Source organism: Cheilinus undulatus, linkage group 19 (assembly GCF_018320785.1).
Source record: "Cheilinus undulatus linkage group 19, ASM1832078v1, whole genome shotgun sequence".
NCBI classification, from domain to species: domain Eukaryota; kingdom Metazoa; phylum Chordata; class Actinopteri; order Labriformes; family Labridae; genus Cheilinus; species Cheilinus undulatus.
Window position 1 is genome coordinate 4,782,588 of NC_054883.1, and position 26,068 is coordinate 4,808,655.

Genomic DNA, 26,068 nt, shown 5'->3' on the forward strand with positions numbered 1-26,068 from the left:
TGTGTGTCACAGCCGTTTCCATGGCGAGGTTGGCCGAGGCTGTCTCACAACAAATCAGGCCCCGATCTTGTTCATCTTGCGAGTAAAAACATATCTTTTCCTCTCTTATTTTTCATTTTTTCTTTGTAAAAAGGTGAAATTATTGTCGTGCATATTTTGAATCTCCCTCTTTTTCCCTTTTGTAAGTGTCACATTTTCTATGCAGCAGAAATTGAAATCCAAGTCCATTAGCCACCATCAAATTTTGGTGCAGATGATGATGCTAATTAATAAGACATCACTTTGATCAATAATTGATAGTTTTAGCAGCATGAAGTTAAAGCTGTGCTTACTTCTAAGGTAAAATGAGGAGAGGAATGTAAGATATGTCAGAGTGGGAGCTCAACATCTGCAGGGGGACAAAGTTTATGGAGAGCTCATGACTTATTGGAAGGACTCTGTGTTGATTGAGTCAAATACACAACAGATTTGTGACCTAGTGGCCTGGAAACCCAAAATAGAAGTGTGCAGGGTGCCCGCAGCCAGGTTGCCACATGGGATAAGAAAGAACAGTCTCAGGTAACGGCAGGATATGTTACGATGGGATACAATATGATAGGACACCTAAGACACCCAGGAAGCAATAATGATTATGATAAATTGCAAGACTATTACAATAACATGGTGCACCATAAGAAATTCAATTATTGCAATATCATAGTACAGCAATTCTGAGATAATTGATCAACTACAAGACAATTAAACAATGCACTGCCTAATGTGATACCCTATACATGGCCCATAATGTAAATCTCATGGTACAAAGATTTTACACAGTTATGGCTGCCATGAAAAAGTATTTGCCCTTTTTCTGATGCCTGATTTTTTTGCATATTTATCACACTTAAATGTTTCGGTTCATCAAACCAATTTTAATATCCCACAAAGAAAACCCAAGTAAATACAAAATGCAGTTTCTAAATGATGATTTTATTTATTAAGTGTTAAAAAAAATCCAAACCTATCTGGCCCTGTGTGAAAAAGTAATTGCCCCCTGAACCTAATAACTGGTCGTGCCACCCTTGGCAGCAATAACTGAAATCAAGCGTTTGTGATAACTGGTGATGAGTCTCTCACATTGCTGTGGAGGAATTTTGGCCCACTCTTCTTTTTCCAGCATGAACTGCCCATTTAAGGTCACACCACAGCATCTCAACTGGATTTAAGTCTGGACTTCTACTGGGCCACTTCATAACCTTAATATTGTTTTCTTTTTGAGCCATTCAGAGGTGGACTTGCTGGTATATTTGAGGTTGTTGTCCTGCTGCAAAACCCAAGAACGCTTGATCTTGAGGGCACAAACTGATGGCCAGACGTTGGCCTTCAGGATTTTCTGGTAGACAGCAGGATTCATTGTTCCATCAATCACAGCAAGTGGTCCAGGTCCTGAAGCAGCAAAGCAGCCCCAGACCATCACACTGCCACCACCATGTTGGACTGTTGGCATGATGTTCTTTTTATCAAATGCTGTGTTATTTTTACTCCAGATGTAACGGGCCACACACCTTCCAGAAAGTTCAACTTTTGTCTCGTCAGTCCACAGAATATTTCTCCAAAAGCCTTGGGGATTATCAAGTTGTTTCTTGGCAAATGTGAGACGAGCCTTTGTGTTCTTTTTTGTCAGCAGTGGTTTTGTCCTTGGAACTCTCCCATGATGCCATTTTTGCCCAGTATCTTTCTTATGCTTGAATCATGAACTCTGACCTTAACTGAGGCCAGTGAAGCCTGCAGGTCTTTGGATGTGGTTCTGGGTTCTTTTGGGACCTCCTGGATGAGTCGTCGTTGCGCTCTTGGAGTCATTTTGGTTGGCTGACCACTCCTGGGAAGATTCACCATTGTTCCCAGTTTTCCCCATTTGTGGATAATGGCTCTGACTGTGGTTCGCTAGAGTCCCAAAGCCTTGGAAATGGCTTTGTAACCTTTTCCACACTGGCAGATTTGAATCACCTTCTCATTTGTTCTTGAATTTCTTTGGATTGTGGCATGATGCGTTTCTTCCTGAGATCTTGTAGCCTACTTCACTTTGTCTGACAGCTTCTATTTAAGGGATTTCTTGATTCAACAAATCTGGCGGTAATCAGGCCTGGGTGTGTCCAGTAAAATTGATCTCAGCTTTTCGAGAACTGTGTTTAACCACAGTTAACTCATGGTTTAATAAGTAAAATCTTTGGGAATCTTTTGAGAGAAACATTTGGTTTTCAAATTGGAATATTTATATGTAGTGCATTGATTAAAAAATCTGAATAACTTTTGCTTGATTTAAAAAAAGAGATGAGTGACTATCCTCCATGTGATTTTTTGAGTGACACAACCCATTCCAGGTACACCACTCTCTGTGGTGCTCAGTAAACACGGACACATGTTGGGATCATAAACCCTCTCGGCTCTCTCTGTGAGCTGGCTTCGCTCAGTACCGTGTAACGAATGTCTTTTCCTTGGTACATGGTTGAGCGTGCAGTCTGGTGCTGTGGGCAAAGCGCCGTGTTCTCATTTCAGCCTCTCTGGGGAGAGCCGCACCATCAGAGAGAAATGATTGAATCTCCTTCTCCGCTCCATTTTCACTCATTTCTCCTGGAGTGGATCAACCTGTGCCCCCAGCGTTCGATTATGTGTGTGGATGTGTGCGTTGTATGCAGATGCCCATGCTGGCATGCCTGAACACCTACAGATTATCAGTGCTTCAGTAATATGGAAGCACAAACAGCAGACATGCCGTATATTATATCATTCTGTTGTTTGTGTTCAGAGCCGATCTATCAGTAGCAAGCATTTATGGTTTTACATGTCATTAAAACCAGTTTTTCTCTGTTAATTTTCCAGACGCTGATATGCATTGAGGATGAGTGGAGTCGGTGAAAACTCATCTGACCCTGCGAGGGCAGATTCACGAAAACGCAAAGAATGTTCAACCGAACTTCTTGGACCCAGGTAAGATAACCTCAGGACTAAAGGCAGATTTTCAATGCAATTATGTTTAGAGTTAGAAGAAAAGTGCAGGGGTTGCAGTCATATTGATACAAAAAGAGAGGTTTTTAAAAATGTATTGATCTTTTTTTAATGTTGTACAGGTGGTATTTACCCCCAGTTTCTTTAACTGTAAATGGGAAAATGAGTTACACTGACAGCAAAAGTGGCAGAACTCAGTCCAGCCTTACCCAGAACAGAAACTCACATGCATGCACCACCAACAATCAGCTACTACAACTGTCTCTACATTTTAAACCACCAGGCTAACTGTTAGTAAAGGCGACACGAGAAAAAGAATGTCTTTTTCGTAACTATCGTAACTATCAACAGCACAACCAGGGGCACGTTGCAGCCCTGCTGCCCACCTGGACAGTAGCCAAGGCTGTTCTTACTGGCCACAATGCTCACAAGCAGAAACGGTTGAAGTGGGCCCAGAAACACAAGAAGACTCATTTTCAAACAGTCTTGTTTACTGATGAGTGCTTTGCAACCCTGGATGGTCCAGATAGAGGAGTAGTGGATGGTTGGTGGATGGCCACCATGTCCCAACAAGGTTGTGATGTCAGCAAGGAGGGGCAGGAGTCATGTTTTGGGCCAGAATCATGGGGAGAGAGCTGGAAGGCCTCTTTAGGGTCCCTGAAGGTGTGAAAATGACCTTGGCAAAGTAAATAGAGCTTCTGACTGACCATTTTCTTCCATGGTACAAAAAGAAGAACCATGTCTTCCGTAGCTAAATGATCTTCATGCATGACAATGCACCATCTCATGCTGCAAAGAATCCCTCTATGTCATGGGCTGCTATGGGCATAAAAGGAGAGAAACTCATGGTGTGGCCCCCATCCTCCCCTGACTTCAACCCTACTGAGAACCTTTGGAGCATCCTCAAGCTAAAGATCTATGAGGGTGGGAGGCAGTTCACATCAAAACAGCAGCTGATATTCTGACATCCTGCAAAGAAATTCATGCAGAATCTCTCCAAAAACTCACAAGTTCAATGGATGCAAGAATAGTGAAGGTGATATCAAAGAAGGGCTCATATGTGAACATGGAACTTGGCCTTAAGAGGTTTTTGACTGAAATAGCTTTGATTTCAGTAAATATGACCTCCTAATGCTGCAAATTCAACACATTACCAGTTTGAGTCCTTTACGACCTATAAAATGTTTTGAATCTCTGCTGTGCATAATAATGTGGAACATTGCGTTTTGAGTTTTCTATTTTTGAAACAAAAAAAAATAGTTATCATTGGGAGGTTTGTTCAATAAAGCTTGGATCATGCTCTGACGGTTGATGGCCTGAAAATTATACCGACTCATTTGTTTCCATTATTTAGGAAAATCACAGAATAATATCATTTGCATAATAACTTGGAACGCGGTGTAGTCAATATGCCATTTTGTAGTGGTGTTCAAATTCTGAGTGAGCATAATTATTTACTTAGTGCACAAATTGTAACCCAAAATGCATTGTGAAAAGTAGTGAACAGCCGATGCTCACTAGCCCAGCAATATTTACCATCATGTGTCGCAGTTGCTGCTCTTAAATACAACAGGCAAACACAAAGAGCTCAGGAACACATATAAAAACAGTTTTAGGCTTTTTGTTTGGTTAGTTTTAAATAAAGTATTTAATCTGTAAGAAAGTGTCAAAGATTTAAAACTGAGTAACTTTACCCCCCATGATGATTACAAGACATGAGACCATCATCTTTATAAAAAAATAAGTGATAATAAATTATAGTATTAGCATCAAAACTTTTTAATCTATTAGTACTTTTGTTTTTTGTAAAAATATGTTGCGTTTAGTCTCAGTTTTCAGTGAAATTCTACTGTTATTTTCGATCCTCAGCTGTTGTCATGGAAATCTACATGCCGTTGTTGTTAAACGTTTTAATTGTGAGATGGTGATGACGTCACTGCCCACAGCCAGAGTAGTGTCTGAAATCATTTTCGTGTTTTGCAGTTGAGTCCCCTACACAGTCCACTGTATGCTCATCACTATGTAGAGGATAGGGAGTCGGGCTGGGCGATAAATAACAGTTTAGTTTAAGTCACAATATGGATGCTGCAATTTACAAATTGCAGAAGGTGCAATATTTCTTTAACCTGAAATTTGTGTGAAAACACCAGATTATAACTTTTTTTTGCAGCAGAGTTGTTTTGCATTACATATCATGCAATCATTTAAGGGCCGTTGTTTTTTAGAATAGTCTACAAAAAATCCTATTTTCTTCATTTTTATGCGTTTTTCTTATTTAATATGAGAATGATATAAAAATGATCACTCTCTTCAATAAAAGAATTCATATCCAATTTGCAATACCAGTCAAAATCATCACAACAAGTTATTTTTTTCAAAATTGTTCAGCCCTTCTTTAATCTAATGTTGTGTTGGTTTTGATATCTGATTTAATGCTTGTGTTTGTTTGAAATATTTAACATGAGGAACTTCAGAAATAATCGTATCAAATCACAATATTGGGGTTCAATAGATTGTTTTCCCATGCCCCTGGTCTAAACCAATGACATCCAGGACATGACAGGGATTGCGTCAGCCCTCCTTTCCCTCCCAGTGGTGCCCTCCGGCAGCTTATTTTCCAAACCTTGTTTCAGCCTCATTTTTTTAGCCCAAACATGCCTAAAACTTTTGCACAGTACTGTATATTGTTGTCAGACTCGACAGATAAAAGCTTGAAAGTTGATTATTGTGTTAGCCGATACTAAAGCCTCTTTGAAATATCTACAAATGATATATCAGCTGTAAGTATCAGCACTTTGTTAGAATAAGTTGGTGCCATTTTAAGCAGAACCAGCTGACCTACCTCAGCTGAAGGTGTTTTTTCTTACTGAAGGATTTTCTCATTAAAGCACCCTGCTGTTAAAGCTATTGTGTTAGAAGATTATATATTTTAATGGTGAAATAATAGCCGTCTGTCAGCAGTGACAGTGTTGATTTAGCTCTCACAAAAAGGCAGATGAAGCTAGGTTTTAGTCTTACTGTCTAAAATAGTTTTCATATGACAAACATGAAAACCAAAGAGGTGATTTCCACTTTTTATGACTGAGTGGCTATATGGGAAAAGAAAAATCAATCATTTATGGTAGAGTAAGACGTTAGCCTTAATTTGCATCTGTTTTTAAACAGACAGCATGAAGAGTAGCTGTATGACACAGCTAACCCTGAAGTCTGTACAATAAATCTACATAATTCATCAGAAGCTAAGCACTTAAGAGGGAGGCTTTTCTTTATTGATGTGGTGCTCCATGTTGGCACAACAAAGAGGCCTAGAGATACGTTTCAACAAGCCTTATAGAGAATAATTGACCCCAGAGTCATCCCTCTGACTTTCCTCATGCCATCCTTTTTTACGCCCTGCTGTTAACGTCTTCTTCATCGCACGTCCTCACCTCTCTCTCTTTCTCTCTTTCTCTCTGTAGTCCAAAGCGGAGCAACGAGAAGCGCAACCGCGAGCACGAGAACAAATACATCGAAGAGCTCGCCGAGCTGATCTTTGCCAACTTCAATGACATCGACAACTTCAACGTCAAGCCTGACAAATGTGCAATCCTGAAGGAAACTGTGAAACAAATCAGACAAATAAAGGAGCAAGGTAAATTAGTTTTTTAAAGATATATTTTCCTACCAAGACCCAAATGGAAAAAAGTGCAAATAATTCTGTGAATCAGGTGCAACACTATCATGAGTACTTCAAGGATGTCGTTGTGGTTTTAAAACCCCAAAATAACCTCAAGTGCCACAGGTGGCACTCTGTTGGCGGAAGCTTCAGACATGATTGTATAAATATTATGGTGTGGGATCAGCTCCATATGCAGTAATTGATGTTGGTATTAAAGGGCAGCTTCATTGATTTAATGTCCCCCTCATCACTTCATCATATATTGTGGAGGAACCAGAGCAGTTTCCCGTTGGCTGCCAATCTTCACCACTTCCATCCTGAGCCAGAACATCAGGCGAATGGATCAGTGTGCTCACTTGTACTTGCCAACTTCTCTGTTAAGGCCTGTTTTTTCTACTTTTTTTCATGTTTCAGCTACTTAACCAGTACAAGTTGATTTTTCATTCTTAAAGGTCTAAAAATAGCTGAAAAAGTTGTAAAAAGCTGAATTGTGAATTAGCTTGGACCACAAAAACAGCAGCTGAGTGACTCGTCGACAAAGCCACTCGAGGTGTACATGAATCAGACCGGCTGATGATGTCACAGGATGACTCACTGAGCTGCGAGTTATGTAATACTGAACAATGTGATGCAAAAATCACACAAAAACTCTGGCTCCCTTTTACTGTCTTCCTCCCCCTCTCTCTCTCCCTCCTCTCCTCCTCCTCCTTGCTCTCGTTTCTTTACACTGAGCTACAGTGACGTCCCCAGCCTGCCTCCAAAGGCGTAATTGTGTTTGTACAGCAACCACAGAGGGAAGGGCTGAACAGTGCTCGCTCTCCTGCTTTGTTCTTCAGACCTCAGTAGCCCACACCTTTTTTTAACTGACTTAGAAAGCTATTGCACCTCGTCTGAGAAGATTTCGGCTGCTTTTGGTTTTTCTAGTTGCTCTGGTTGTTGATCCAAAGATGCGCTGACAGCTCATTTATTTAAGGTCAAAGTTCAGGTTGCATCATTCTACCTCATACACTGGTTGTTTGCATCGTGCCTCATCTGTCATGTCAAGGCTTTGTAGTAGGGCAATTACAGAGTAACTTAACCACAGAGTTTCAGCTGAGGTACATCTATCCTGGAATTTTAAAGGAATGTCAAGGAGGTGGGGATAAGATACAGCTACTCCCCCCTACTGTCCCTTATCAGCCACAACATCATTCATCCTATGCGGCTTTTCAGATTACTGTCATAACCATAAAGGCAGACTTACCATGAGCTATCTGAGTGTGATGATGATATGTGGTCATGTACAAGACACAGGGTCAAATATTATTTCAATTTAAAAAAAAAACACAGTTATTGGGCACACAGATGGCCTAGCTGTCTAAGGCTTGACCCATGTGGGACACGTGGGCGGCGGGGTTCAAATCCGGCCTGTGGCCCTTGGCCGCATGTCTCTCTCCACTCTCGTCCCATTTCCAACTCTATCCATAACTCCGTCCTCCTCTGTCAAATAAAAGCACTAAAAAGCTCAGAAATAAATCTTTAAGAAGAAAGACATGGTTATTCACAGTCTCAGGCAATTGTGACACAGCGACATCTCTGATTGGTTGAGCCTGCCTTGACCCTCAAATTTCAGGTTTCGGTAGATTTTAGTGAAGTAAAAGGTGGTGAAAAAAGTTGGATATTATGATTATTTAATTCATCATTTAGTTAAATTCAATTTAATTTAACATTCAGTTTTTATTATTATTTAATTAGCAGCCTATTAAGCACCCCCCCTTCATGTTAGGACAACTATAATTTCTTCATATTTATATTATTTTTATATTATTAAAATACAAGATTGGAATAATATGTACTGTATAATCCAGGACTCTTTACCACACCACAAATTATCCAACACCAATGCCATAATAATAATGTCTGTTTTTGTTTTTATGTACTTAATCTCTTTTTTCTGTTTGTTTGTTTGTTTGATTTTTTTTTTTTGTTATTCTGTCATGTATGTATGTTCACTTCATCACCAATTAAATTAAAAAGAAAAAAAAGTGGGTTTTAACTGTTTAGCTGTGTGGGCGCCACGTCCAGTACGTCACTAAAAACCACTGTTTTCTTTCGTCACTGTTTTCTTTGTGCCAATTTCAAATAAGTCTGGGATTTCAGCGTTTCAATGAACATTTACATTGAAAGTTTTTAGGAAATGCTGTTGTAAGAGAAGGAACATTGAATGATTTAAGGTAACTGCAGTATTAGACAGTGTATTGTCACTGCAGTATTAGATAATGTGCTGTTATTGTACAGTGATACTGCATCTTTCACACATCTGTCCAATCATATTTTGTATCTGACCTTCTATGTGTTTGTTTGTTTTGCATATTGTCTCCCATTGGGTCAGTGTTAATTTCGTCGACTAAAACTATGACTAAAAATGTTCGTCAACAGCCTTTTTTTCCATGACAAAAACTAGACTAAGACTAATGAAAATAGATCTGTGATGACTTAAACTGACAAAAAAGTTTAGTTTTTGTCAAGATGACTAAAACTACACTAAAATGTAATGTAGTTTTTGTCGGACATTCAAAATCTGTGATATTTTTCTACTGTGGGTAAATCTGTTCGAAGAACAATGCAGCTGTATCTATTCTGCCTCTTAGCTGTAGAAAGCAGGGACTCCAGGTTTAGCAGAGTGCAGAGAACACACTACTATGGTTTGGTACCAGATTTAGGCAAGAAAATAAATGCTTGGACTAAAAGTAAAGACTAAAATGTGAGACTGTTTATGGACTAAAACCAGACTAAAATGTTTTTGAGTTTTCGTAGACTAAAACCAGACTAAAACTAGAAAGGATAGAAATGACTAAAATGTGATTAAAACTAAGACCTTTCATATAAAGACTAAAATTAAAAATTGCTGCCAAAATTAACTGTATTGGGTGCACTTACAGTAGTTTCAGTTACCTTTAACTGTGCTGGAGCATGTTTGTCCCCCCTCCTCAGTCCCCCACTTGTTTGCACTTACATTTCTCCAGGCGCAGTAGCACACTTACCTCTTGCACGTGCATCATCAGATTGTAATACAGCAGACAAGTAGCTTTGTTTCCATGAAGCGTGGTTTTGGAATAAGCACAGTGGAGAATATGGTGATAGCTTTTCTGACTTTGTGGGTTATTTGAGCCATTTTCTTCAAAAATCATTATCTGATTCTCCTGGATTTCTCGATAGTTCAAGACAGTGATTTTGCTGCACATTATGTCCAATGTAAATGCATGCGAAACCTCACCTCCTCCTTCCATACCGGGGCGCAAAGGAGTGAACTGTGCTTGAACATGGCACAGAGCACTCACAAGAGTCAAACAAACTTGACTTTGGGGGTCCAACATGCTTTAGCACAGTACAGATAAGCTATTGTGAGGGTGGCCTTTGTAGACCTTTTGTTGTCTTCAGATTTTCTCTAATTATTTTGACATTTGTGAGGTATCAAATGACATTAATGGGACTTAATAACGCTCATTGGTTAGTTTCCTAGCTGTGCAGTGCGGTGATGATTAGCAGTGAAAAATGGCCTCCTACCAAAAAGCTTTTAATTATCCTTGTTTGCTCCTCTCATGCTGTCTGCATAAATTTTGCTAATTGAAAAAGTTGTGTGCTTTAGAACAGCTTGGCTGTTTTTCCCCAGCTTGTTGCGTCTAAACAGACATATGCTGTGTAATGATGTCTTTTATTAGAGCGCCTATAAAATAATGGCATAGCCCAGAGTTTTACAGCTTCCTTTGCTCTCTTTACAGCTCGCTGCTGCCAGCACAGCAGAGACTGGCTCTCATTGGTGGAGGCTAGATTGCAGTAGCTGATACAGATTTTCATTCAGTATATGTGAAAAAGTCAAATATACTACTTGAGATAGAGTTACAGATCATGTAACAATTATTACAAGCCTCCACCCTCCTAAATAAGCAGGTTCTCCCTCTGTGGCACCGCTCTGCAGACGGAGGCAGAGCTGGTGAGGGCTGCTCTGACATTGAGTGATGGGTCTGCACCCAGGGCAGCTGCGCTGGTATACCGGGCCCCGCTGGGCCTGCAGAGGTCCTGCTGATGCACACATCATTAATGCTGAAAGAGATGAATGCAAGTCTGTGAGGTGTTGCACGAGCCTGCAGAGCAGAGGGGGGCAGACCTGCATTTGTGTCAGCTTTTACATGTCCCCACCCAAAAAAAATAACAAAAAAGGAAGGGCTGGATTTTGTTCGCTTTTCACCACAACACTCTCCCACCATATGGTCCGCTCTCTTCTTGGCATGGTGCGACAGTTAAATGTGTCCCCCCCCCAGCCCACTCATATTCCGCCTCTCATCATCGTCTCTAAAAGTAGGGCAGCCTACGCGCCGAACATAAGGCTTCTCTGCATGGTTATTAACCCAATCACTCACATGGACAAATGAACAGCACCACAGTGCAGGTACAGGAGCGTACAGGATACTCTGGTTTTCACTCCTGAGCTAACCAGTCACTTAATAATTACATTTAAAGCACCATAGCATGCAGAGGATTCAAAGGAGCTATGTTTTTCATTTTGAAAGTCTGTCTGCTGCTTGTTGAATCATTATTTCACTGTTTTTTAAAGATCTAGTTTGTTTATATCAACCCTTGGAGCTGTGTATGTAACAAGCTGTACTCTGTATATCCATGCTGGGAAATCCAATAAGACTAAGGACTCACCAGGAGGAGACACTGCCAGAAAAGTTATGAGATCAGTGCCCATATGAAAGAGAAGGAACCCCCAGCTAACAGTATCAGTGTTTGACAGCGTTCCTTAGTAATACCCAATGAAAAATGAGGATACGAAACAAGCAGTCATAGCAAGTTTCAGGATCCTGAAAATCATAGAAAAATATCAGGTAAAACAACACATGTAAAAACAACGTTGACAAAATGTCCAAGTTTGTGGATTTAGTGGCGCTTAACAGTTTCATATCTTTCTATCAGTCTGAGTTAAATTGGTTGGGTTCAGTTTTTTTTTTTTTTTTTTAAAGGCACTGAAAAAACACTAAAGAGCAGAAAAGAACACAAGACAGTTCCATCATATGTACAAACACTGAGCCATTCATGCAGTGGTCGCATTGAAACTTCATCACTACTACCAGCTCAGTCATGTTGAATTTTCCTGAGTATTTTCTGGCACAGTAGATTTCATCTGGACAGATTCCTCGCATTTAAAGATGTCAGAATTTTAAAACTTCAGTTATATTGGCCAGCTAATATGGAAGTCAAAAACTGGGTAATAAAAAGGAAACAATTGCTAAAAATTGACCCAAAAAAAAGGTTAAAAGTGGCAAAAGTGAACAAGAAAAAGTATTTTAAAGGGGTTAAAAGTGTCAAAATGGGTTAGAATGGGCAAAAATGGGTCTGAAAGAAGCAAAATGAGTAATTAATGGTAGATATGGGCAGAAAAAGGGGTTAAAAAGTGACTGAAATTGGTTGAAAGTGGCCAAAAAATGTAGATCTGTCAAAAATGGGTTAAAGGTCCTATATTGAAAATGTACCTTTTCAGGCTTTTCTAGCAAAAATATATGCCCCTGGCCTGTCTACAATCCCCCAAGAACAGAAAAATCCATTTCCGCCCTCCCTCTCTTTCTCCAGCTTTCAGAAAATATGTGCTCACACAAGCCATTTCCAGATTTTCCCCTCATGATGCCATGTGGGGAGTTAGCCTCGCCCCCAAGTTCGGTTGGCCCTCCCGCCTTGGAAGAAAGTTCCGCCCTCCTCTCCTGATCCTCCTCTCAGCTGCCGGCTAAGAGGAGGCTCAGGAGAGCCACATCTATTAAGCCACATCTATGTCCTGAGAGGGGTGGAGTCAGACAGCTCATTAACATTTAAAGCCACAGACACAAAATCAGCTCGTTCTGAGCAGGGTTGAAACAGAGGGGTTTTAGACAATACAAAACAGACTTCACAGGCACGTTTTGGGGGCCTCTGAGACAAATAAAAAGTTGTCTTAAAGGGGTAAAATATGTGACCTTTAAAATGGGAAAAAAATGTCTAAAAATTGGCCAAAAGGTGTTAGAAAGTCATAAAAAAGGTTAAACATATTTTTAACAAGATAACTGATCATTTTAACATGAACACCTTATAAAAGCTTGACAGACTTTCAGCTCCAAAATGAGGAAATTGTTAAGAAAGGAAGTCAGCATCATTGCTTCTTATCTGCTGATCCAACACAGAGGTTGATATGTCCATAACTGGAACGGTGCCAATTTACTGAAATTTTCAGGGACCCATTTTTCTGTGGGCAGGCCTGGTTATATTTAATATCTGCTAAAAGTGTCACATTTTATACCTTGTAAGCAACCCTTGATTTTCGTTATTTTCAAAGACAGAAAATTAAACTAAATTATAAAACAATGTTGTTTTTTTCATGTGAACTCAGAGCTGAAAACAACAAACTTAGAGGGAGTTTGAATTCACAGGGTTTTTTTCAGGAAGTCATTACTAAACAGGTTTTTTGGAGGATATATTTAATATCTGCTTCTTTTTTACCTTGAAAGCATCTTTTGATTTTTATTGTCAAAGAAAAGATCCTTCACCGTCTGTTTTTTATTGTGTTGACTTGTTTGATGTATACATAATAACTGAGTCATTAGTAGCTTACCCTCGACTCTGTTTCAAACAAGACATCATTTAAAATAAGTGATGACCACTTAACCACAAAGCTGCTTGCTTTTCTCTCAGTAGCATGAGTTGTTTACACAGCCCCTGTTATCATAATAGCCCCCCCTTTTTTTTACACAATGCAGCCCATCCGGTGGCTGCCACCAGCGTGGTAGCTGGATGCTCGTGTAAAAACAACCTTTCTCTCAGATTGTTGCTCTCTGCTTGAGTTTGAGCCATGGAAACATGTTTTGACAAAAGGACAAAATGTGTTTGCTTTGTAGGCGCAAAGATTGTTAATAGTCTAGTCAACAAGCGACGTCTTTCTAAGTATGTGGGTCAATTTAGAGGGGGTGGCGGAAAATGATTTTTTCTCTGTAAACCTCAGTGACGTGAATGTTTGATGTGGTTTGGTCCCCATAAGAACATAACACCTAATAAATAGAACATAAGATAGTGGGTCAAAATGTTGAAGCAAATGTTATTTTTAATGAAGCAGTGTTATTTTTTTGCACTTACACTTTTATCTAATTGTTCTTGTTAACAGAAAAAGCAGCAGCAGCGAATGAGGAGGAGGTACAGAAGGCTGATGTCTCATCGACAGGCCAAAGTGTGATTGACAAAGATGCCTTGGGACCAATGATGTTGGAGGTGAGTTTCTTTGGTGTCATTGAGCCCTCACTGAACCAGTCATACTCACGCTCACATACTACCCTTTTTAAATCCTGATTGCGATATAATGAAGAGAACAATCACAAACGGGCCAGTCGTGGTTGTATGTGAGAGTGTCGCTGTGTGGACTTAAAGCTGCCAGCGTCTTGTATCTGCCCCGGATTGGCTGTAAATCACCGAGTGCAGCAATGGCCTCGTTGTCCTGCGGAGGGCCACTGAAGTGCTTACGTATAATGGGAAAGAAAGCAACAGCCTGGCGAATGAATCACTCCATTGAGCCCATCCTCTCACTCACTCACTTCCTCCCTCCCTTTCTCTCTCCCTCTCTGTCTCCGTTTTCTTGTTCAGTTCTCTCTCCCGCCCTATCCTCTTTTCATTTGCCTCCAGATCTGTCCTGTCATGGAATATTTATAGCTCTCCTGGTCCAGCGTCACCGAATCGACATACTAACTGGCGGCTAAATATAGCCCAGTGCAGCCTGCATGCTTTCCCATCTTTCAGCGGCCCCAAAACACAGCAATCGGCCATTCACTCCCTTTCCCGCTCCCGCTTTGGCCGCATCCCCATCCGCCCGCCCCGGGGCCCATTACAGGATGCTCCGAGGGGAACGGCCGTCGGCAGGAAATGCACCCACGTGCCCTGTGACCCCCTGCTCATAGGCTCTCTGCCGCCAACTTTCATGAGCGTGTAGGAAGACAGACAAAAAACATCAGTGTGCTGTTGTTTTAACCTCCTGGTAGCAAATCATGCTGTGTCACATGACTGTGCTACAGTTTACATTCCTGGATAGCCATATGGCTTCTGCTGCGTGGTATGACGACAACATCAGCGAATGAGACGGTGGAGCTGAATACTGTATTAATGCATGAGTATGAAGTGGGCTTATGGCCTATACATTCATGAAAAAAACTAGTGAAACAATCAAAGATGTACAAAATGATTTTTCATATTATTTTAAATAGATAAATGTCAAAACATAACTATAAATCTTATCGAATAAAATTATTATTGTTATTAACTGATGACTTATTTTTTTTTAAATGGTAAAACTTGATGAAACCGGCAATCATTATTTTAATCTGCAGATAAAAAATACAACTGTAAAATGGCAAAATTATTATTCGGATATTTAGATTTTTAAAATTGGAAAAACTGTCTTATACAAGCTTCTGTATTCTAATTATTTTATATTAATTAAAATACATTTATAGTATTTATTTTACAAACACAGATGTCTTTGACAAATGCAGACATAGCTGAAATAACTTATTAAATCTTTGTGAAATATGAGCGCAAATGGGAACAAAATGTCGGCAGAAATTGGCAAAATAAATACTTTATTACCTAAATTTGTCTTACAGAAATGAATCATTTTCTTTCTGCAAAAAATGGTTTTAAAAATTAATTAAGAAATCTTTGAAATAAATTACAAAACGCACTAAGAGTCACTATGATTTTATTTTTTTTTAAAAAACAGGAACACTTTTATATTAGATGAAAAAGTCTTATTTTAAGCATGAGATATATCTTAATAATTTTAAAAATGGTTCATTGACAAAAATGTTTACCTTTCCCCAAATTTTTAAATTTACTAGATATTTTCTTTAAAATATGAAAAACTGTCTTAAATTGGCAACATTTTAAGAAATTCACTAGCTAATTGAAGTACCAGCAGTTGTCTTTAATTTTCCAAAATATTTTCTAAATTTCTAGATGTATCACAGTAAAAGGGAAAATAAAAATTATTACATATATTCATTAAAAAAAAGAAAAACCTTTTATTATCATAGAAGTTATCCCTAAAGCTGTAACTGTATTTAAAGATTAAATCAGTGTCAATCCATCTCAACATTTGATTCCAACTATTGTAACTAAAGCACTGATGTGAAGACTGATTCACAGTGCTGTTGTTGACTATAATTTATCCTAATGTAACATCTGTCCTAGTGTAACTCACTTTACATTGTAAATGCAACGAGTTCTTGTTTATTTAGACTGTAAAAAAAAAAAAAAAAAAAAAAAAGAAGAAGAAGCTTTTTCTATAATAATTAAATGACACCAGCAGGCTTGGGCGATGTGGCCTAGTTTTCTTAGAAAGAAAAAGATTTACAGTTTTAAACTATATTTTCCCGTACTTCTTTAAACACAAAGAAAAAAATGAATCGAAACCTGTTTTTCTCTAATTTTATGAATTAAGTGTAACAAATATCAACTGAATTTTCCTCTTGGGTAAGAGCAAGCTGTAATTAGCCCTCAAAAAATGCCCTTTTTTATTGCAAAGAGAGTTGTTTACATCAACACAGAGGGCTGTAATTGTGTACAGAAACCTGTGACGGCACACAGAACTCATTTGAGCAAAGCATGAAGAAAAAAGACTTTCAAAGCTATTTATGTTCAATTTTTGTAACCACTCCTGTAGTTTTAAGTTTCACTTCTGTAATGTCAACCTTCTGTAACGCTTCTGATGACTATGCTATATTTCCTATTTGAGATGTTCACATTAAAAGCCCTCAATAAATATTATCAGCTACAGAGTTTCAGTGTGAAGGAATTGTCGGAGATAGTGTATTTATCATTGTTCAGCTAAGCTTCTGCAGCGGTACCGGCGACTTTCTGCAAGTGCGGCGTTTACAGCTGCATCCTCATTAACGCCACAGCTCGCTTCTAGGACTGAACATGGATTTACTGAGAGAGTCAGGAGTTTAAACACATTCACTACCCTCTATATAATACTGCAGAGATTAAAGTTATAGGGTCACATGTTGAGTAAAAAATGGAACATACAAATAGAGTGTGGTTTCTCAAGCCATCTTTATTCAGTCTATTAATTTGTCTCAGTTTGTTCACCTCTGCAGTGTATATTTAATCACAGCATTATATATTAAGCTATTGGCTAACTGCATTACGCAACATTGTCTGAAAGACGGCAATAGTTGGCACCAAAAGAGTGTTTGCTCTGTTTCTGTTTGCCCTACTTTGTCCAGTACACGGCCTTTCCTCACACAGGGCCGGACTTGCACAACCCGTGTTGCGTTTTGGAAACCCGCTCAGCTTCATGTAGTGATAGATGAGATCTCCTTAAAGTCTATTTTCAGCTCATGCTGTCTTAATGCCGGTGAGGGAAAACTTCTGTCTCTCATGTTTGATCTGGGATCGAAGATGTTGCTTCACCCCAAATTTTCAGCCAGTTGGTTGAGCACAGGTGCGGAAATGGATTTACAGAAATCATCAAGGATATAGAGAACGAAGTAGAGCTTTATTGAATTGTTCCTCAAACAGAAAAGCAAAGCAAATGTTTCCTTTAATGTGAACTGCATGTATGATCATTTCAGCAGAGATGATGCACAGACACCTTGGCAGTAGTTTCTTATCTTGGCACTGGATTTTACAGCTTTACAACCAGGAGAAATCCCTTTTTAAGAGCTTTGTGTAATTTGATGGCCTAATTGACACAGCCTTGTGTGTAATGGCTGACCTGAGGCTGTATTCTTTCAATTAAGTGCTCCTCCTCTTGCACATCTTCCAATCTCTGTCGGCACATGCTTTTATCCTGTTTTTATCAGTCATGCTGATGTTGAGCATCTGCAGCAGGGATGGATGTACTGAGCACTCACTGTTCTAATCACCTCTCTTTAGATACAACGGAGATGTGCTGCATGTTTCAACACTCAACTAAGTTCTGCACAGAAATTATGAGCTACCATTAGAGGCTCTGAGCCTCTGAGTTTTGCTTTAATTTTACTCTAAGATTTGTTTTTATCAGAATTATGGAGCAGTTATTAATGGGATCTTTAACTAATATTAAACACTATTAGAACTTTAAACACTATAGTCAGTTATGGCGTCTTAGACTCACTTTTAGAGACTGATGGTTGTGAATATTAAGTCTGATTACTTTTTCATCAGGTTGTCCAACAAGGGACTGCTTATGCCTCATATACAGTGACATAAAAGTATTTACCCCCTTTCTGATTTTTTGCATATATATCCCACTTAAATATTTCGGATCATCACAGCAAATTTGATATTTCTCAAAGACAACCCAAGTAAAGACAAAATGCAGTTTAGAAGTTGTCAGACAAAGTGAAGTAGGCTACAAGATCTCAGAAAGAAATACATCATGCCACAATCCAGTGAAATTCAAGAACAAATGAGAAACAAAGTGATTCAAATCTGTCAGTCTGGAAAAGGTTACAAAGCCATTTCCAAGGCTTTGGGACTCCAGTGAACCACGATCAGAGCCATTATCCACAAATGGAGAAAACAGGGAACAGTGGTGAACCTTCCCAGGAGTGGTCAGCCAACCAAAATGACTCCAAAAGAGCAACGGCAACTCATCCAGGAGGTCCCAAAAGAACCCAGAACCACATCTAAAGACCTGCAGGCTTCACTGGCCTCAGTTAAGGTCAGAGTTTATGACTCAACCATCAGAAAGACTCTGGGCAACAATGGCATCATGGGAGAGTTCCAAGGCCAAAACCACTGCTGACAAAAAAGAACACAAAGGCTCGTCTCACATTTGCCAAGAAACATCTTGATGATCTCCAAGACTTTTACAGAAATATTCTGTGGACTGACGAGACAAAAGTTGAACTTTTTGGAAGGTGTGCGGCCCGTTAAATAGCAGTATTTGATAAAAAGAACATCATGCCAGCAGTCAAACATGGTGGTGGCAGTGTGATGGTCTGGGGCTGCTTTGCTGCTTCAGGACCTGGACCACTTGCTGTGATTGATGGAACAATGAATCCTGCTGTCCACAGAAAATCCTGGGGGCCAATGTCCGGCCATCAGTTCATGACCTCAAGCTCAAGAGCTCTTGGGTTTTGCAGCAGGACAACGATCTAAAACATACCAGCAAGTCCACCTCTGAATAGCTAAAAAAAAAAAAAAAAAAAAAAATGAAGGTTTTGGAGTGGCCAAGTCAAAGTCTGAGCTGAGATGCTGTGGTGGGACCTTTAACAGGCAGTTCATGCTGGAAAACCCTCCAGTGTGGCTGAGTTAAAACAATTCTGTGAAGAAGAGTGGGCCAAAACTCCTCCACAGTGATGAGAAGGACTCATCACCAGTTATCACAAACGCTTGATTTCAGTTATTGCAGCCAAGGGTGGCACAACAAGTTATCAGGTTCAGGGGGCAATTACTTTTTCACACAGGGCTAGATAGGTTTGGAAACAGCATTTTATATTGGCTTGGGTTGTCTTTGTGAGTTATTAAAACTGGTTTGATGATCCGAAACATTTAAATGTGATGAATATGCAAAAACATCAGTAATCAGAAAGGGGGCAAATACTTTTTCACAGCACTGTATGCATTTATAGATCTGTGTACTCAAGGAATCAGCAATATTATTGGTATTATATTGGTACCAGCACATATGAGCTAATAAAAGGATGATCTATAATGGTTCTTTACAACCATTAGGCTATATAAACTGTAAATATGGACCTATACTGGAGGTAAATATTGGCCATTTGGAGAAGTTTGTTGAGTTTTAGGCAGGACCAACAGACCTACTAAAGCTGAAGTCTTTTTCTTTGTTCGTTCTCATTCCTGAATTTTTTATTGTGTTCTAAGAACTGATGTTTGTTTCTTTGTTTAAACTTAAAGTGCATTTAAGGACTGGAGTTTTAAATCATATTCATATCAGTACCAGCAAACATCAATATCCTCTATCCCTAGTGAACTTATATTTGTGCAGATTTGTTTATTTTTGGATTTGCATGCCCTTCTCTTATTTACATATGTGTTTGTAGATCTAAGTTCACATGTGTAGATCTGTTTACCCATTCTTGGATCTATTTTCACATTTCTAAGTAGTTTTGCAACAACAGTAGCATACACCATTTCAAGAGCAAGTATCTGTTCTTATTTTCTGTTCTTTTTCTCCCTCTCACCTCTTCAGGCCCTTGACGGCTTCTTCTTCGTGGTAAACATGGAGGGCAACATCGTCTTCGTGTCCGAGAATGTCACCCAGTACCTGCGCTACAACCAGGAGGAGCTGATGAACACCAGCGTCTACAGCGTGCTGCACGTTGGGGATCACGCCGAGTTCATCAAGAACCTGCTGCCCAAATCCCTCGGTTAGCCTCTAGCTTTATTTTTCCCCTTGCACTGCTCTCTAGCTTTTTGTCCACCTGTCACTTTCCGTCTCGCCTCGTCACTCGCGCTTCATGTCTCTGTTTCCCTCACTTGGTACGTATGTCCTACATGTTGCATCACTCCCACCTCCGCTCATAACTCTCTTCATTTACACCCTGGCTTCATCTCTTGTGTTTTACAGTCTGCTATCCATCATTTCTTTTTAGACTGCTGTGTTGTAGGAGGCTGTTTCATATTTATGTAAGTTGTATTAAATCGTAAACTGCTGCAGAGAAGAAGTGTTAAAGCTTTATATACAGGGTCGACCTGGTGTGTAACACCTATAGGTTCTTCATTTTCTCTTTTGCTGATGCTCAGCTCAGACATTTGCTCTCACTCCTCTGTTCTTCTTCCTCCCTCCCTCCCTTTTCAGCTAATTAACTTCCTTTTTCAGCATCTCTCCCCTGTCAGCAGCATCTCTCCCTTCCTATATTCTCATCTCATGCCCTTCCTTCCCCTTCTCTCCGCTCAGCGTGTTATTCTCGCCCTCGCCAACTTCCCATTTTCATGCTCTTGCTTTTCCATTTGTGAAGCCTCCCTGAAAAGCATTTTTTTTTTTTAGCATTGCCCTTTATTTTTGCAAGGCAAACAATTAACTTTTTTGGTTCTGTTCTTCAGTTTAGCCCTCTTCTTCCTTTTCCTCTGCACAAGAAGGTGCTAGCAATGTATGTCAGGAGCTCTTTCTTAGTCGCTTCTCATCTTCCTCTTCCTCTTCCTCTCCCGGTGCTTCGGATTGAGGTCTGAGTGCCCAGCCATCTGGGTGGGGGAGCAGCACAGAGCCGAGCACCCTGGAAACGATCAGTGGGCTGTGTCCCAGATACTGGGAGATTATCAATGCAACCGAATGAGATCACAAACCAGATGGAGTGTGATGGGACTTTGCTAGAGTTAAATGAGTTGTGTGTGTGTGTGACTGTACATCGCTCCTGTTCTTTTAGAAGTGTGTGGCGTTTGCTCATGCCTGTGTAAGTGTTGGAGAGCAGAAGAAAGATTGGCAGAGATGTTTTAGAGGACATGCATATGGAGGCCTGGCTGTGATGCATGGCTGTGGATAGATGGCACAGGGCTCCGGCTTCCAAATGCTCATTATGACTGATCTCTACCCAGCAACTGCTCTCTCCTTTTTTACACTTTTTTCCGCCTTCATTCTCTCTGTCTTGCTCTCATTATGTCTTCAACCCACAGTGTGGTAGCCTCTCTTGGCTCCCGATCTCCTCTTATTTTGGCTGCAGTAAAAATTCATCCAATAAATTCTCCCCCCCTCCCCCCCGGAGGCCACATTGTAAATCTCTAAAGAATGCTCCTTCTCTGCTGCTTCTCTGCAGTGAACGGCGTCCCGTGGTCCAGCGAGGGTCCGAGGAGAAACAGCCACACGTTCAACTGCCGAATGCTAGTCAACCCGCACAGCGAGAGCCAGGACGAGCAGCACGAGCATGAGCCGCAGCCGCAGAAATACGAGACCATGCAGTGTTTCGCAGTGTCTGAGCCCAAGTCAATCAAGGAGGAAGGAGACGGTACGGAGGGAGAGGGAAGAGAGTGTTTATGGGCTCTTACGATGTGATTAAAACTCCCTAATCTTTCATTTTTGACCAATTAAGACACACCTCTGATCAGGAAATTAAGAGAAAGCAGGATTAAAGTCTCTGAGTTTGTGAATGAGCACTTCCACAAATAAGTCATTGGTGGAGCAATTTCTTAAACACTTATTATTATGAGAGTCAGCTCATGACAGACTGGAGCTTATGACCGAGCCATGAAGACCGTTGGAGAAAAAAGAAGCCAAAGGTTATCTTCAGCACAAAGTCTGACACAAACTTGTACTAGGGCTGTTAATATTAACGCGCTTGTGATTAATCTCGAATCCTTAACGTGTTAAAAAAATAATACAATTTAATCATACGACTAAGTTTGACCACAACTTGCTCCCGTAGTCCTCCAGTGTGGATGTTTCAGTGCCTGGGGGTGAAGAGGTGAGAGGGTCAGACACAGCCAGCAGTGATGAGTGAGGAGACAGACCCAGGTCTGCTTAACGGCGGTTTTCTTTTTAAAAAGCTGGAGAATGTTAGTAAAGATAAAACCAAAACTGTGGGTACATGCTGCAGTGATGAACTGACTTTACACCGAGTCTTAAATTCCACCTTCAGGCAAAGAACATCTTTGCTAATGTTAGCAAAGACGCTAACAACAACACGGGATCAAGCCATGGTCATACCACTCTGTTCAGCTGCTTCAGGAGAGTTTTCTTCTTCAGCTGCTCAGATAAATGCTGAAAATGCTCCAAAACTTTGAGACAGTCCTGTTTGTTAACAATATTTATGCTGTGTAGAAATCCACGGTGGAATCAGCAAAATTGAAGTTAATTTGCAAGCTTTAAAATATGATGCGTTCAGGTAACTTCAGTAAATTAGACAACTCTATTCTTTGTTATCATGTGTTCAAATGTCACATAAAAATGGGAAAATTTAGTTTTTGATGAGAAACTTCAATAAATGCAGTGTGAATGTGTGTTTATATTTGAGGGATATAAAATAGATGTGACAGAATGAATCATAGCTTCTTAACTCAAGCACTACTCAGCTAAGAACACTTGAAGTTTAAATATTTGCTCTTATTTTGTCTTTCTACCGAACTATAGAAAGTATTGATAGTGGTATCGATAAGAACCCAGATCAGCACTTTCAATCTGCTGTACATGATTAAAAGAATAAAAAATAAAACACTTGACAATGACAACCTTTTAAAAAAAATTGAAAACATAAAGATATGCTTAAACTATTAAAAAATTGCTGTGGTTAATCATGATTAATCACAGCGTAGTGATGTGATTAACTCAAATAATTATTTTGATTAAATACCAGCACTTATTTATACCTCACATTAAATCAAGATGACTGCTGCTGTGTTAAATGAATAAATTCAACTTAAAAGAGCCAGATTTCTTCTAAAGATGTCTGCCTTCAGCATTGCTCATGTTGTAGCTCCAAAACCTTGATCAGGATGAAAAAGATTAAATGGGCTGTTTTTTAAGAAACATTTGAAGGTAGCTGCTGCAGAATAGTAAATGGGTGCATTTAGATTTATTCTGAATAGCCTTTTTTTAGTCCTCTTACTACATAATAAGCAGCTGAAGAAGAGCAAAAGCTGGTGCCACTCAACTTGCATCCATGAAAAGTTAAGTGACATGAGGGAGACGTGAGGCTGGGCAGCTGTCATTAAAGCCCATCTATAATTCATGTACATCCCTCACAAAGCGGAGCTTATGGCTGCAAGCAGAACAGGATGGAGCTGTTTTTAACACCTATACTGCACCACTAAACCTTTTGATATCCTTATACGAGTCTTAAAACAGCAGCATATCAACTCTTTGTCTGCTCATCTTGTCTTTCCTTAAAAAAATGAGCTAAGTAGTGTGTTGCTTCTGCTCCTTTAGCGGCGTTGAGACACAGAGAGGTCAGTGCACTCTCTCTGTGGTTTCTGGGCTTTGGAAAGTAACTTGAGATCTGTAGTTTTAGTAAATTTCCATTACAAGTGACTTCCCTTTGTCAAAAATATTAAGAGCTTTCATGTAACAACTACGTAATGTTCTTGAAACAAATTCTGCATTTCAACACTCCTGTGAGGAGTTTTTAAGTTGTTGTGAAACAGACTGAGACTAAAAAAGCTCATAAATGAAAAGATTGAGATCGGGAAATTATTTCTTAATCCTTGTCACCTCTTCCTTTGGGAGGTGTCAAACAAGGTAAGAGCATGCTGACAAAACAAGGTTGTAATGTTTTTAAAAACTTGTCATGAAATATGCATTTTTTTAAAAAAAGAACTTTAGTCAAAGATTTTTAAGCCTTTCTTCATATATTTTTAAAAAAGTTTGTGATATTCTTTTTTTAAACTTCCATTAATTGTTTGGAAACTTTAATAGAAAAGTTTAAACTGGATTTTTTTTTTTTGTTGTTGTTGTAAATTTTGTTATTCATTAGAATTTCTTCATTTTTACAATTCATGATGAATTATTTAAAGTTTCAATCAAAATAACTTCCTTTTTTCATACATTTGCAGGATTTGTCAAAACTTTAAAGCTGCTTCTCCAGAAATTTAAGCTTTTAAACTTTTTTTAGAAAACTATTGTGGATATTTTTTTGATAAATAACAATTATAGGGGACTTTTTGCCTTTTTTAGATAGGACAGCAGAAGAGAGATTGGAAACGAGAGTAGGCAGAAGACTTCTACCTGACAGTACTGAAACAAGGAAGCGAACACATGACCTTCAGGACTACAGCCTCTGTTTATGAGCCTCTGCTCTACCCAATGGGCACAAAACTTTTCAGGATTTTTTGAGAAAATGTTTAAAAACTTTAAAATTTGAAAATCTGAAAACTCAAAAAAAAAAAAAAAAAAGAAAGAAAAAAAAAAGAAAAACTAAAAAAAAACGAATTCATTAGTTTCTCATACCTAAAAACCTGGTTGAAAAAAAATAACTGAAATAAACCTTAAAATAAATTCAATTCAAATACATTTTTGCACTGGTTCAACTTCAACTCCATTTATTCTAATCTTACTGTCAGTCTGATGATTTCCAAAATTATGTGGTTTTTGCCAAGGTAAAGTTTTAATTCATTAACTTTAAACCATTTATATTTATAAAATAGCCTTCAGTGACTTACAAACCAAGCATAACTCGTAAATATACTTTAAACAATAATGGTCCAAGTACCCAACCCTGTGGCACCCCAGATGTAGCCTTCAGAAGGTTTGAATTAATTCTTAAAAGGGACATATTATGCAAATACACTTTTTTAGGCTTTTCTAGCAAAAATATTTGCCCCTGGCCTGTCCACAATCCCCCCCAAGAATCAGTAAAATCTATTTCCTACCCCCCTCTATTTCTCCAGCTTTCAGAAAATGTGTGCTGAACCAAGCCGTTCTCAGATTTCTCCCTCATGATGTCATGTGGGAAGTTAGCCCCGCCCCCAGGTTCGATTGGCCCTCCCCACTTGAAAGAGAGTTCAGCCCGATTCTCCTGATTCTCCTCTTACTTTGCAGCTGAGAGGAGGATAAGGAGAGCCACATCCATTGACCCACACCCATTTCCTGAGAGGGGCAGGGTCAAGGGCGGAGTCGGACATCTCAGTAACATTTAAAGCTACAGACACAAAAAACAGCTCGTTCTGAGCAGGGCTGAAACAGAGGAGTTTTTAGACACGTAAAAATCCAATACTGGATTGTATTTTCAACAACAAACTTCACAGGCCTTTTAGGGACCTCTGAGACCGATATAAACTTGTCTTAAAGGAGTAAAATATGTGACTTTTACTGTGCACATATCAGTATCTGTCTTCCAAATCGCTGGTTAGCCAATCATGAGTCAGTCCTCTTTTAACGTACCTCTGTAATTTAGACAAAATAGTTTATGGTCAATGCTTTTTGTAACTCAAGAAATATCCCAACTGTATATTTATTTCTTTCAGTAGCATTTGTAATTTGTTTAGTGAAATGTGTTAGAGCAAGTGAGGAGATTTGGGGAATCTTTGTCAGAGTTTCTGAAATTCCCGGCAAACTTTTTGATAAAGGTTCAATTTTTTCTCAAAAACATTTGAGAACATTTCTGTCAAAAATTTGGGAGGGCCAAAATCGTCTCAGACCAAAGGATTCTGACATGAACTTTAACTGCAATAATTCAACGAAATAAGTTGCTGTAACTTCCTAAAATAACTTTCTTTGAATAAAAAGTGAAAGTAAAAATGTTTCTTCCTCCTCCCCAGCTTCCTTTGTGCAGCAGCTGCTTGCCAGTCGTATTTTGGCAGATCCGCCTATGGCTCGGACCCAGGCCAGAGGTGTGTGAGCGTTAGCAGCAAAGTAGTTACAGTTGCAGGAGGTTGTCCGGTGGAAGAAAAGAGAAAGCTGAGAGTTTGGAGAGATTCACTAAAGGGCCAGACCACCCAAGAGGCTCTGTTTACAAGTCAAAACGAGGAATGTGTGCGTGTTAGTGTGCATGTGTGTTA

General features: G+C 39.4%; 1 protein-coding gene across 4 annotated transcripts in view; it reads left to right on the plus strand.

The window, feature by feature from the left end:
- The window catches only part of ncoa2 (nuclear receptor coactivator 2), a 112,817-nt gene that overhangs the window by 45,366 nt on the left and 41,383 nt on the right, over positions 1 to 26,068 (plus strand). For all 4 annotated transcript variants that reach the window (XM_041813884.1, XM_041813887.1, XM_041813885.1 and 1 more), the window contains 5 exons: positions 2,860 to 2,967; positions 6,444 to 6,616; positions 13,809 to 13,912; positions 19,836 to 20,013; positions 21,397 to 21,585. In XM_041813884.1, coding sequence (XP_041669818.1) covers positions 2,879 to 2,967; positions 6,444 to 6,616; positions 13,809 to 13,912; positions 19,836 to 20,013; positions 21,397 to 21,585 — 733 coding nt within the window. In that variant the 5' untranslated portion in view covers positions 2,860 to 2,878. The remainder of the gene's footprint in view (positions 1 to 2,859; positions 2,968 to 6,443; positions 6,617 to 13,808; positions 13,913 to 19,835; positions 20,014 to 21,396; positions 21,586 to 26,068) is intronic.